Source organism: Gavialis gangeticus, unplaced genomic scaffold (genome assembly GCF_001723915.1).
Source record: "Gavialis gangeticus isolate Ggan-Ray unplaced genomic scaffold, GavGan_comp1, whole genome shotgun sequence".
In the NCBI taxonomy this organism is placed as follows: Eukaryota; Metazoa; Chordata; order Crocodylia; family Gavialidae; genus Gavialis; species Gavialis gangeticus.
In genome coordinates, this window is record NW_017728995.1 from 6,908,213 (window position 1) to 6,921,676 (window position 13,464).

At 39.3% G+C, this 13,464-nt stretch overlaps 2 protein-coding genes across 9 annotated transcripts in view; one reads left to right on the forward strand and one right to left on the reverse strand.

Moving 5' to 3' along the window:
• The window catches only part of VEPH1 (ventricular zone expressed PH domain containing 1), a 248,560-nt gene that overhangs the window by 187,157 nt on the left and 47,939 nt on the right, over positions 1 to 13,464 (reverse strand). For all 8 annotated transcript variants that reach the window (XM_019503200.1, XM_019503194.1, XM_019503193.1 and 5 more), the window contains exon 4: positions 12,118 to 12,292. In XM_019503200.1, the coding sequence (XP_019358745.1) occupies positions 12,118 to 12,292 (175 nt within the window). The remainder of the gene's footprint in view (positions 1 to 12,117; positions 12,293 to 13,464) is intronic.
• PTX3 (pentraxin 3) lies at positions 1,673 to 7,804 on the forward strand. The gene is made up of 3 exons (XM_019503202.1): positions 1,673 to 2,073; positions 2,419 to 2,949; positions 6,819 to 7,804. Exons 1-3 carry the CDS (start codon positions 1,929 to 1,931, stop codon positions 7,427 to 7,429), a joined length of 1,287 nt encoding a protein of 428 aa, XP_019358747.1. The 5' UTR covers positions 1,673 to 1,928; the 3' UTR covers positions 7,430 to 7,804.

Here is a 13,464-nt window from a genome sequence, read left to right on the forward strand (position 1 = left end):
AGTATGGCAGGGCATGTGCCCCCCAGATTTGTATGTGGGGTAGGGGCAGCTGTGGGTTACCCACTGCAGCCTCAGTGCTCTCTGCCCCGCTGCCCTCCCCAAAGAAGCCCCGTGCCAGCTGCATTACTATAGCAAGGCACCCTCTGCCCACGCAGCAGCAGCAGGGGTGGGTGTAGAGTTGTGCCCCCCACTGCTGCCAGGTGGTTAGGGGGTGCCTCACCTTGGCAGTGTGGCCAGCATGGTGGTCCTAGGGGGAGGGCAGCAGGGTGGAGAGCCCTGAGGCCACAGCAGGCAGTCCACATCCACCCATGCCCTTCCACAGGCTGTGCTTTGCTCTGCTCCAGCTGTTCCATTTGGGAGAGGCATCATTGTAAGCCCCCCCCAATAAAGTGGGTGTTTATGATTGTGGGGGAAAAGCAGGGTCTGTGGGGAGGGGTTTGGAGGATTGGGGAGGCAAGTGAGGTCTCCAAGGAGGGGTCAAAGGGACCAGGATCAGGGAACTAGCAGCATCTGTGGGGGTTTGGTGGAATCAGAACCCAAGCAGGGTCCACAGGGGAGACTGGGGGGCCTCGCTGGGTCTCCAGAGGGCTACCAGGGACTAGTCAAGGGGGTTATGGGGTCTGGGAGGACTTGGCAGGATTGGCGGGGGCTGGTAGGGACTGTACAGAAGTTCAGTTAGATCAGTTTTACCAGATCTAATCTAAGTTAAACTACCTCCAAGGTACTAACTTAGATCAAGTCAGCCAGTTTTAGATGGATCTAACCTTTCTGAACTTCTGTACAATTCAGGTGGACATTTTAACATGCTCTAACCTCCCCCTAACTTCCCTGAACATCTGTACCTAGCCTAATATCCATTCTGTAAATGCCTTACATCCCATCCATAATTTATGCCACCATTCTGTTACCAAAGTATTTAAACCAATTAATTGTCACTAGAAATAATCAGTGGTTAAACACACCCAACTGCAAAATAAAACTGAACCTTCCACAACTTTAGACAGGCTACTGTAATCCTAGGTATCTAACTTTTTATATAGTGCCAAATCCTAAGGAACAGTAATATTTCAACACTAGATTAGTACCTAATTCAAGAATGCTCTATTTGGGGTTTTCAATTTAATTGGAAAACAAGTAGTATCATTTTTGTATAAATAGTTCAATTATGCATCTGCTAACTTAAGTGATTCCTGGAATAGGATACATGTAGTAAAAGATTATCCACTGAGCTATAGCATGATTACAAGGAATTGGGACTAGAAATCCAAATTTAGAAGATCTCCTTTTTTTCTGAGTTTACCTACACTGCTAAAAGTCAATAGTGTACTAATATCACAAAGGTAGATAAAAGTGACTGCAGTAAAAACTACATTGTTAGACTGAACTGTGTGCTTCTACCTATCCAGTCTTTCACTGGTAGTTTTTAACTAGAAATGAATTTGTAGATTTCCTTAGTACGGAACACTTATGTTTATAAAAGAGACATAAAGTAGCATACAAAGATGATGAAATGATGATCATGTTTTTATGCAGATAATTTGGTAATTTAGGATTCTTGTTCCCCTCTATCAATTCTATCACTTCATGTTACAAAAGTCTGGTCTCAGAGGAAAAGTTGCAGTTTGCAAGAGCAGCTTTCCCCATTCTTTCCCCTCCTCTGGTTAATCCACCCAGAATGCAAACCTTTAAGATCCAAGATTGTGCAACTCGCACGCCTCCCCCTGCTCCCATCCAAAAAAAATAATAATCAGAAGCACTCTTATTACAGCATTGGCACAAGTATTACTCATTCATTCAAGTTCAGGCACTCAGAGTATTTATTAAGGGTTTTCTGTGTTCCATTCTCAGTCTCCTCTCTGCTAGGGTCTGACTGACTCAGAGACCTTTAAGTCAAGACGACGAACAGACTTTTAGGAAACAGCTAGAGAATGCTGTCTCAGAAAATATTTTCCTTGATTATAGTATGTTGTGCTTTCGGGACTTCCACTTCTGTACTGGATGAAGATGACTATGATCTCATGTATGAGAATTTTGACAATGAAATTGAAGGTGTCATTCCTCCTGCTGAAGAAAGTAAGTGGATTCAAACTATTTTTCTGGATAGCATTTTTTATGAAAACCAAAGGAAGCATATTGAAATTATGCTCTTTATTGCTTAGCACTTGTAGGAGTTATTGCAATTGTTACATTTTTCAAAGAAAAAGCAGGTACTTTTTAAAGTAAGTTATTCAGTGCACCAAATAATACTTTATTTTTCAGTTTTCCTTTGTAAAAGGATTCTGGGAATGCTGCTACAATTTTTAGAACAGCTACATTATGTATTGCCTTACCTTCTATTTTTAACCATTTGGGAAAGTACTGGCAGTGTAGAGAGTGTAGACATTTCAATAAGTATACCATTTGTGTCTTGTATTTTAGCTCCTTCCTGTGACTGTCAGCAAGAGCACACAGAATGGGACAAACTCTTCATCATGCTTGAGAACTCACAGATGAAAGAGAACATGTTACTTCAGTCTGTTGATGAAATCCTGAAGGTGGAAATGCAAACCCTAAAAGTAGAAATGATGCAGTTTGTGGCTAACTTTGCTGGCATGAGCACCACAGCCATTGAAAAAATCTCTTCCCAACTGGTGCTACATGTAGACGAAATGCTTCTGAAGAATCACAGACAAGTTCAGGAATCCAAGAATCTTCAAGCATCTGAACAAGGAGAGTTTCTTGAAGAGCTTCTTACGCTGAACCACAATGTGTCTAAAAGGCTCAGCCAGCTGGAAAGTGTTTGGCAGCAGAGAACTGAAGCAGAGGCTCAAGCTTTTCCACTGCAAGATAAATCCACTTACACCAGAGAGGACAATTTGATTTTGAATTCTCTATGGCAAGAACTACAGGAAACAAGAACTGAACTGAAACAATCCCAAAAATGGGCAGCTCAGCACTTGCTGCCAGCAGGTAAGTCTATACCCATTTTCATATCCTGACCAAAAGGTTCAGATGAAATTAATCCTAGTATTTTTACCCTCGGGGCATGACTGTAAAGGGATAATAGTGTTGCAAGCACTAAAATAGTTTGGAGCAAAGTGTGCAGTGAGGAAACCCACCAAGGTTTCTTTGTATAAAGAACTGGACAATGTTTCAAAATGTAGGACAAGAGGAGAGTTTAACCGAAGTTGTTATATCAGTTAAGTTAAAAACTCCAGTTGCAGGAGCCTAAACTTGGGGCCAGGAACCTGGTACATATTTTAAAGAGACTCACCTGTTTTCTATCCTGGCTGCTGCTTCCTGCTCATCTATTCTAACTGATTGCCTAGGTATAGCTCCAGACCCAAGATTGAGTATGTCGATGTCCAACAGCTAAACAAATCTCAGGCTTTGGGGCGTATGTTGATTGCCTAGCAAGGAGTCAGGAAGGAATAATTTTCTCCATGTGTGGCAAAATCTGCTATATATAGTAAACAGTTGTTTTCTTTTCACTCATGATATAAAAGCAGTTGCTGGAAGCAGGATGTCAAGCTACAGTCATAGAGAAGTAAGGCTGGAAGGGACCTCCAAAGGTCACCTACTCCAACCCCCTGCCTGAGGCAGAAGCATTCCTTTCCAAACCATTCCATACAACCATAATCTACACTCTACATAAAACCAGGACCAGATTAATGCATAGGTAAACCAGGCACATACCTAGGGTCCTGAGCTGCTGGTGGGGATGGTCCTTCTATCCACAGCAGCAGCACAAATGGCCCCATCTACCTCCCTTCCCTTCCCCTGCCCTCTGCTGGCCTTGCTGTAGCAGTGCCTGCTTCCTAATGACAGCTCCAAGTCCCACTCCCTGCAGGCAGCAGCACCAGGGTGGGGAGGGGGGTCTCAAGAGGCCTGGGGTCCACGAGTTTGTTTTCCTAGAGCCCAGTAAAGGGTTAATCTGACCCTTTATAAGACTGTCCTCAACACTGACACAACATAGACCTAACACCCTAATCTGCCACAGGTAAAGCAGGGGAATCAAGACAGCCAACATCCGTTTCTAGAAAACGTTGTCAATATAAGCTCAAGAAGTCTGGGCTAGAGGGCCACTCCCCCTCCTATGAAGGAAGTAAAAACCCCCCACAGCCCATACCAATTTGACCATGCAGCAAAATTCCTTCTTAACCCCAAATATGGCCATGAAGCCAATATGTTAAGATAGTATTTTGATTCTATGTTTCATTCCTTCTCTATACCCTGCATTATCGTAACAGCATAAAGTAAGTAGGAAAATGTAGGAATGAGTGACTAGGCATGTATATATTAACTAAAAGCATATATGAAAAATGATGACCAAGATAACACATTTCAGTTTTAAAGAATAATTGCTGAATAAGTATCACTGAACATTTAAGAAATATTACCAATATCATGACTTCAAAGGCCAAAATTTCCCAAAATTACAAAACACATCTATATTTGCACTCACAAAATCTCACAGTTGTGTGTATCTATGGAAAGTGGAGTGTATGCTAGTGAATAGCACAAAGATGCTGCAAAAGGGACTTCTCCAAAAAGTAAGCAAGCAATTTTTGTAGGCATGCCCCTCACAACTTTGAAAAATGCTAACAGAATTCACATTAATGGTTTAAAAAAAAATATCACGCCATGACATGACCTTACACAAAATGGACCCTAGAAAAGCAGGATCCAACTTTGTAACCAGAAAGAAAGAGAGAGAGAAAGAATATGGTTCAATTCTTAACAGTCCTTCTGTGTGAGGAGTGGGGAGTAGGGACAGGATGTGCATGTGGAGGGGTTATGCACGTGCATGTGGAGGGGTTATGCATAACCTGTAAAATTCCAATTAGCCTCAGCAGGAATCTTGGTTTTTTACAAATGAACTAAAATGATTGTTATATCACTCCTCAAATCTCTCTTATGTCAAACTCATTCTTTGAACTGTAAGAGAAACCTCTCCGTCAGTTTGTATTTTTACATATTTCTACACCTAGACTAGCATGACCAAGAAATAATAATCTGACCCACATTTAAAGATTACTTTCTGATTTGCTCACATCATTGTAAATCTGAAATAATTACAGTGATGTTACTGGAATTATTCCTGATTTACAATTGTGAGAGAGGTCAGAATCTGTCTCCATATGTTTTTATAAAAAAAAAAAATCCTAATTTGATTAAAGATAGTAAAGATACATTTTTAAACATCCCATAGGTCTTTCTGGAAATCTTTTTCAAGAGAGTTTTAAGCAACTGGTTTTTGATTTCTCATATGTCTTGAATTACTGCCAGACCTACTCTTAAGGGATTTTCTAATCATAGTTTTTTTGTTTTTCTGCAAAGCTGGTTTTAATTTTGCTTAGCCCTTGATAATATAGCCAGAAAGACTACTAATTAAGAGGCTGTTTCTCAACAGTGTTCCTAACATTTTTAAGTAGCATCCACAAACAGTTACCTCCCACCACCCACCCCCTACAAACACCAATGAAAAAATCTAGGGTAACCTCAGATTTTCCAAGAAATCAGTACATGAAGTAATGCAGCAACCTAATCCTGAAGGATGCAATGAGTCCTTCATTTGTTAAAGCAAAATTGTTAGGACACATTTTAGACATTTTAGCTCCTATAGCTTGTTTAAACAGGAAATGAGTCAACTTAATTATAACAGGGGGCCCCTTTTACTCCAAGTCAAATGGAATATAATGTATTATATATTAACTAGACAACAGGCTATCAAACGTGTGTGGGTTTAGTTGTTATCTGTTATTTTTCTCTAATGAAATTCTAGTAATGGATTTCTACCATAGGTTTTGTTATCAACACACTGATCATCACTGGAGATGGGAGAAAAGTTCTTAAAAATTAATCTTATATATATATAATTTTCTGAGTTAAGAACATAGTAAAGTTAGGCTTAAAACAAACAACCAGTTTAATCTGGGGCTGATTAATTGGAGATATGGACTGAAACTGGACAGCTGTTTACACAGGAGGCTTAAATGGCAATTAATCCAAATTAGCTGCCATTGTTCCAAGACAAAGTGTTAGTTCAAAAACTTCACAGATACTTAATGTGAGACAATAGCCTTGTCAGTGTGTGAGGCCTGAGGTTTGCTGTCAGACAAAACACTCAAATCTGAATCAAACTGGTTGTTGGTTTTTAGCTTTAATGTCTGATAGCACTGAGGCCAGGTTCAGAGTATGCAGGCACTTCTGAAAGGCTCCCTGAACAGTTTTGTCAATGTTTCTTACTATCACCTTTTATTACCCATTGTTCCAGTTCTTTCCAGTAATAAAAACCTCTGGTGGCAAATTGTGGGAAAATGTGAGCATGTGAATAAATACAAAACCCTAAAACTTGGTTCAGAAATGATACCTTTTATTAAATGATACCTCTTATGAATCACAAAATAAAATCTTTCTTTAGAGTTTTGTATTTCTCTTTGTCTCAGACCAACACAGATACAAAACAGATCCCTGAAACAGAGGATTTAGACAGACACTCAGAAAGGAACTAGAATAAGAACATCAAGATCACTTTCACTTGGGAACTAATCAGCATCTGAATTTAATTGCAAGAGAGGAAAACCTACTATAAATCAGATTCTCTTCAGTTATGTCAATGTAAATCCTGAGGTTCAGAATATTGGGTAAAACCTTCCAAAGCATTCAAGTGAAAGAGTCAAATTTTCAAGAAATAGGACCCAAATCCTACTAAATGAGTTAAATGCCCTACTCCTCTTCAAAATGCCATAAATTAGTTTATAATCAGGTATATGTAAGATTTTACAAAAAAAATTAATTGGTATAGAATTATCTTTTTAATTGTGTTTCTTTTGCAGGATGTGAAACAGCAATTTTATTCCCAATGCGTTCCAAAAAGATTTTTGGGAGTGTTCATCCAACTGTTGCAATGACACTCCATTCCTTTACTATCTGCGTTTGGGTCAAAGTGACAGAAATGCTGAACAAAACCATTGTATTCTCCTATGGGACAAAGAAGAATCCATATGAAATTCAACTCTACCTGAGCCATGAGGCTGCAGTTCTTGCTGTGGGTAGTGACCAGGACAAGTTAATTACCCAGAACACAGTTTCTGCTGGACAGTGGGTTCATCTTTGTGGCACCTGGAGCTCAGAGAAAGGGACCACATCATTGTGGTTACATGGAGATCTTGTGGCTTCCACATCAGACATAGCAACTTCACATATAATTCCAGATGGAGGAATTTTGCAGATTGGCCAAGAAAAGAATGGGTGCTGTGTGGGAGGGGGTTTTGATGAAACTTTAGCCTTTTCAGGAAAACTAACTGGCTTTAATATCTGGGACAGGGTTCTCAGTGATGAAGAGATAAAACAGACTACAGGAGAAGATTCATGTAATATCAGGGGCAATGTTGTTGGGTGGGGAGTTACAGAGGTTTTGCCCCACGGAGGAGCTCAATACATTTAATAAAGTCTGAAAACCAGCATCCTGAACTATAGCTTAAATGTTCTTAAGAAGAATGTTCCTAACAACAATGTACAAACACAAATGTTCTTAACAATGTACAAACACAGGAGAGCCTAATGAACCTGAGCATCTAAAATCTCAAGAAAAATTAGCATTGTAAGACTACAGATGAGGGACTGTGGAGGTTGGATTTGATCTCTGTTTGCTGTCTTGTCAAAATACTGAAAAAACACATCAGAATGTTATTGGAAAAGCCATTCCTGAGCACAGACAGACTGCTGTCATTCTAGCTTAGTGTTTTCAGGCTCATAGACAATGTGAGTCACCTGTGGACATGTTGGGGCAGGATTTAGCTCTTATAATCCTTCCTAAATTCAACACAGTAAATGGATGGAACTCTTTTCTGTAGAACACACATAAGGCTGTTGGGGGGGGCAGGGTTCTGATTTGTTGTTTTTATGTTACTAATGTGAATCCTACAGATGAATCCTATAAGTCATGAAATGATGTTTGCTGTTTACTGCTTTTTGTTACTGATTTGTAGACTACCATAACACTAGTGCTTTGTCTAAAACATTATTTATCCTATGGATTGATTTAACATATAAAAGTAGTGTTCTCAATTATAACCTAATGTTACCTGTTAAGATCCATCTGTATTATATTGTAAATTGATTTGTAATTATTTTATTAAAATTATTTTTGTAAAGTTGTATTGTAAATAAAAATACTTTATCAAACTGATCCCTCCTACAATTTTTCATGAAGAGAAACACAGCTTTGGGATTTTCCCCCATTGCTTTGGGGTTTTTTTGCTATGAGAAATAATGTATAACTCATGAGAATGGCCTGATCTACAGGGGATTGAAATAATGAGCACCCAGTGGCTGTGCTAAACATTGGGCTATTCAAAACCTAAATGGTATCTTGGGAATGGAGTCATCATTTCTCCAACCCTTGGCCCCTATGAACAGAGCTGCCCTTAAAGAGGCAGACCATTTCCCCTAAAAATGTGAGTCCAGTTTGAGTTGTACAATTTATAATTAGTAAAGGGGAGGAAGCAGGGGGTGTCTCAAGCTGGAGAAACTTCTAAAACTATCAGTCCACTATTCTGTGAATACCCCATGTCATCAATACCACACAGTAATTTATTAATTTTCACAAATAACCTTTGTTATATGGGAAAAACTGAGTCCCAGATCAAAGGCTTTACCAGTTCATTGGTTCCAGATCTCCTCATCCAAGGGAACCCCAGACCTCCGAGTAAAACTGCACAAAGCCAACAGCTCTCTCATATCCTTTCCTATATACAGCAATCCATTACATCCAAATAACTGTACATGAAATATACTGGAACAAAAAAACCCTCCAAAATTGAAAATCCCTTCTCTGTCTTCTTTCTGCACCTAGTATCTAAAATACCAGGGTTTTTATCTAGATGTTTACTTACAACCACACAAGCTTTAATCCTGCCAATGATCAGGATCCTTTGATCTGTAACTCACACTTTATGGGAAACCCCTCTCCCTTTCTCCCTGAGTAAAATGGAACCTTTCCCGCAGCCTCGCCTTCCTCCTGTTATGTGCCAAAAACTTCTCACCCAAGCCCAAAAATGTCTCATCTACCCTTGCAGACCCTTCATATGTAACCTGACCTACTTCATTTGTATCATGACCTGTGCACTGAATGAGACTGGGCCCTGTGGAATTTATAGTGCATGATCATATAACACAAGGCTGTACCATAAAGCATTGCACAAGAAACAGATTAAGATTGTGTGAGTCATTTTGGAATTTCTTGCATTCAGGTCTATGCATCCCTTCCTACCTTTAATGGTATTTAATGTGGTTTGCTTATGGGATAGGTTATACAATATCTGTTAGTAAAACATCCATGTTCTATAATGCAAATACCCCATAAGTGTGACCAGAGATGCTGAAGGTTCTGGGTGTGGTAGAGCCAGCATGGCTTTACTACATACAGGCATCAGCATGGAATTTATTGAGACCATCAAGGTCATGCAGCTCTTTAGCAGACTAGTGGACTGTATTCTTAGGCTCTCCTTCACTCTACGAAATAAGCTTTTCAGCCCAGGAGGGCAGGTCCTGTGGTTCTGCAGCAACATCAATTAAATGGTCAAACTCTTCCCAAGGACCCAGCAGGCCTAGAGCTCTGAGGGCATGGAAAGGCACATGGAAATAGAAGGGTTCCATTTCTGCCATCACCCTCACGAAACTCCGCAGTCTATTTGTCAATACTGTGTATAGGATATGGACATTTCATGTTGGAAACTGACTACTCTCATTAGTGATCTCTAAATGCTTGGCACAACACATTTGTTAAACATTCTTCCTAAATGGCATTTTTATGGCTAATAAGATGAGAAATAAATAATGCAATCCAACATTTGCCCAAAGTAGGTACCATGCCCATAAATCCATCAAGTGCATAAAGTCTACTAGGCACTTGGCCAAATTCTGCTATTAGTTTCACCAGTGCAACCTCATTGATCTCTCTGGAGCCATCCCAGTCTGAATGAGACCAGAATAAGGCCCCTTATTTCCATTTATTCTTGCACACTTATAGCTAAGATTCCCCAATGAGCTATCGTAGTTCTGAATCATGGATCTTGGCAGCATATTGAAACAAATCCTTTCATGACAGAACTGCAATTTATGTGAACTAAAACTAGCCAAGAGACCGGTGTGCAAAACACAGGAATATTTCAGTTCTGTACAGTGACATTTTTTAATCTACAATTTTCATCTCTGATGTCCATAGCAACATCTGCTGGTGGATTACTAGAAATGCAGGAATAATCACAGTGAGGCATGAAATCAATTGCAAGCTTTTAAATATATCATTCTCTCTATATATCTGGGATTGTATCTTAGGGGCCTCTTCTCATTCCATTCTGTTGTGTTCTATTAATAATGCTATTTTCCCAAATGTTAATACAGAGGCTAAAATCTTAATAAATGCTAATGATACTGGTCTTAGATTTCCTGAGCCAGACAAACATTTCTCAACAATATTCTTTCACTTGGATTTTATTTAATACTGTTACATGGCTTATACTTATCTCACAACACAACTCATAAAAAGAAAAAACAGAATATTGAGTTCTGTTCATCAGTTTAAATTTTACCTTGCTATCTGACCAGCTTCCCTGCTCCAGCTCCCCTCTCACCCTGCTCTCTCTATGAGTCCTGAGTTAGCAGAGAGAGCACTCCCTTTCTACAAGAGAAAAGGGGAGATCCGTGCACAAAGAAGCTATCTGTTCACAAATCTAGTCCACTGGTATTTCAGGAATATTACTGTAAAATGTGTGAGAATCTGTTCTGGATACTATCTGCAGGTAGGAAGGAGGACATTCTTCCTATAGTTTTTACCTGTCTTGTTGATCTGGTATGATTTGTATGAAATGAAATAAGGAACAAGCTGCCATGTACTTTAACTATTCCCATATCTAATACCATAAAATAAATATATCCCAATTTTAAAAAAAAAATACAGAATTAGATTTTAAGATGGTTTTAAGATTTCTCATCTTCAAAACAACATTCCTGCAGTGATCAGTCCAGCTCTTGTCACTCACTGGTATCCACCTTGCCTTGGAAAGCAAAGCCATGTAGCAAAGTATGGTAACTGATTTCAAATAACCTGCACTCCACTTTTTAAAGATTGTGATAACATTACCATAATATTTAAAAGTATTAAGTATTAATACTTTAAAAGTATTAAGAATAAGATTTGAACATTTAGCAACAAAAATTATTTGTTGTTATTTCAACAATTTAGCAACAAAATTCATATCCAACTAATAACATCGATGGGAATAAAACACTATTGCTATTCCTTGAAAATTTCTCTCTGACTCTTTATCATGGAATGGGCCAGAGTCTGTTTCAACTGAAATCAATAGAATTTTACCCCTGCCATAAATGGGAAGGCAGAAGGCAGAAGGCAGGGCAGGGCGACACCTTAGAAACTAATTAATTCATAAATGGTCCAATCTCTATGGGCATCCAGACACATGCTCCGGGGTGGGGATAAGGGAGAATTTTAATTAGAGTGGCTCTCAGGAGCCACTCTAATTAAAATGCCTACAGCGTCTCATGTATTCAGCATCTCACATTTCAAAATGGCAGTAGGTATGTTTTAAGTAGAGCTCATTCAACAAGCTTTAGTTAAAGCACCCGCACCACCATTTTGAAATGTGGGGACGCTGAATACATGTGACAGTGAAGCTGCGGGATTGTTTAATTAGAATGCTCCAGCAGACTTGATTGAGTCTGCTGGAATAATTGAATCTGGTCAAGTACAGCAGGTGTCCCACATGTGTACAGGTACCCTAAGGTGTCACCTTGCCCCTGCCTTCTGCCTGAGTTCAGACTGACATGGCTAACTTCTCTCTGAATACATGTGAAGGAAAATGCCAGGAAGTACAATGATGTCTCACATTGCTGTTTATTATCTACAGTCCACTGGCACCTTAATGGCTGGCATGCCATGTTCATGAACACGGAAAGATACAATTCTTGCCATAAAGATGTTGTAACCCACAACAAATACTCCTAATCATTAAGGCTTAAACAGTATATGCCGATAGCACAGACTACTGGACCAGAGATAGCTATTTGAGGGGGTCTTCCAGGATTCAGCCTACAACAGGAAAGCTTTCATACCTTGAAGGACACTTTTCACAATTGCATCTGTGTGATCAATCAGCAGGTCAACGTTGCTAATTGCAGCCAAGGACAGATAACTTGACATGTTCCTACACAGTTCCTTGTTACCCCTCTGGAGAAATCTTACTGCCACTGGGACAGCTAAAGCCATTATTGGAGGTCGATTATAATTCTGTAAAAACATGAGAAGGCACCAAAAATAAGAAGCTGAAAAATTATTAAAATAAAGTCTCATACTGAAAAAAATGTAAAGAAACAGAAATCAGATGAGCAAGGGAAAAAGCAGTCCAAAAACACTTAGAGAAAGGTTGCTTCTGGGTAACATGATTCAAGTCAGGACTTCAAGAAGGAAAACAACAACAGATGTAATTTCAAAATACTCCAGCTGTACATGCTAATAGTGTACCTATTCCTATTTTCAACAACTGAAATAAAGAAATACTATGATATGAAAAATGGTTGTGGACATAACATACAATGTTTTCTCCAAAGTAAACTCTGTGCTTGGCATTTCCACGTAAGCTGGTTGTGGTAATAACAATAATCCATCCTGGAGTGCATCTTAAGAAATGGATGGAGGGAGTAGACCGCAATCTGTTGGCAAAGATTGAACTACTTACCCAAAGTGATAACATACTGGCATAGCTCCCCAGTTTTCTTTTAACATAGTGCTTTTATCTATCCTGGGGATTAGCTTCAACTTGATCACTCAGAGCAGCTGTGTACCAGTGCCAGCAAGGAAGATAATAATTAATGTGAATGCAGTTTACCCTAATTTTGAGCATAAGTAACTCCTCACCAATGCAAATCACAGCTTTCCACATCTATATTAGGGATTTAATTAGTGTGACTACAAGGGTTGCTGACCATAACTGCTGAATCTGAACCTATTCTCATAACGAAGAACTGAATGAAGAAGGAAATCCCAAATTCCCAAAAATGTAAAAAATGCATCCATTGTCAGCTCACCTAACCAAGGTATCAGTATGAAACCTATTGTTGTGTTGTATTTACAATTTGGGCCTACTCTGATCTCATTTATGCTGCTGTGAATTTGGATTTGCTTACAGAATCAGTTGCAAAAGAGCCCTTAACCAAACTTATTGGCTACATGAGAATTCTCCATGCTATGGCATCTTCAAGTGACAGGGAGGAGTTCCTTTACTGTCCCTTATCTCTAAGCAGTGGGCTCTGGAAAAGCAATATGTTTGGGAAAAGAATGTATTCCCACAGTTGCCAGGCGCCATGACAGCCTCTTGTGGCCATCAGCATCTTGAGTCAGTAACAAGAAAAGCCCTTAAGGCTAATAGAACTGCTACCCTGCTGAATGTTTAAATCCACATC

Coding starts and splice junctions, on each gene's coding strand:
- PTX3 (XM_019503202.1), top strand. CDS start 1,929: ATGCTGTCTCAGAAAATATTTTCCTTGATTATAGTATGTTGTGCTTTC. Junction 2,074..2,418: donor CATTCCTCCTGCTGAAGAAA/GTAAGTGGATTC, acceptor CTTGTATTTTAG/CTCCTTCCTGTGACTGTCAG. Junction 2,950..6,818: donor TCAGCACTTGCTGCCAGCAG/GTAAGTCTATAC, acceptor TTTCTTTTGCAG/GATGTGAAACAGCAATTTTA.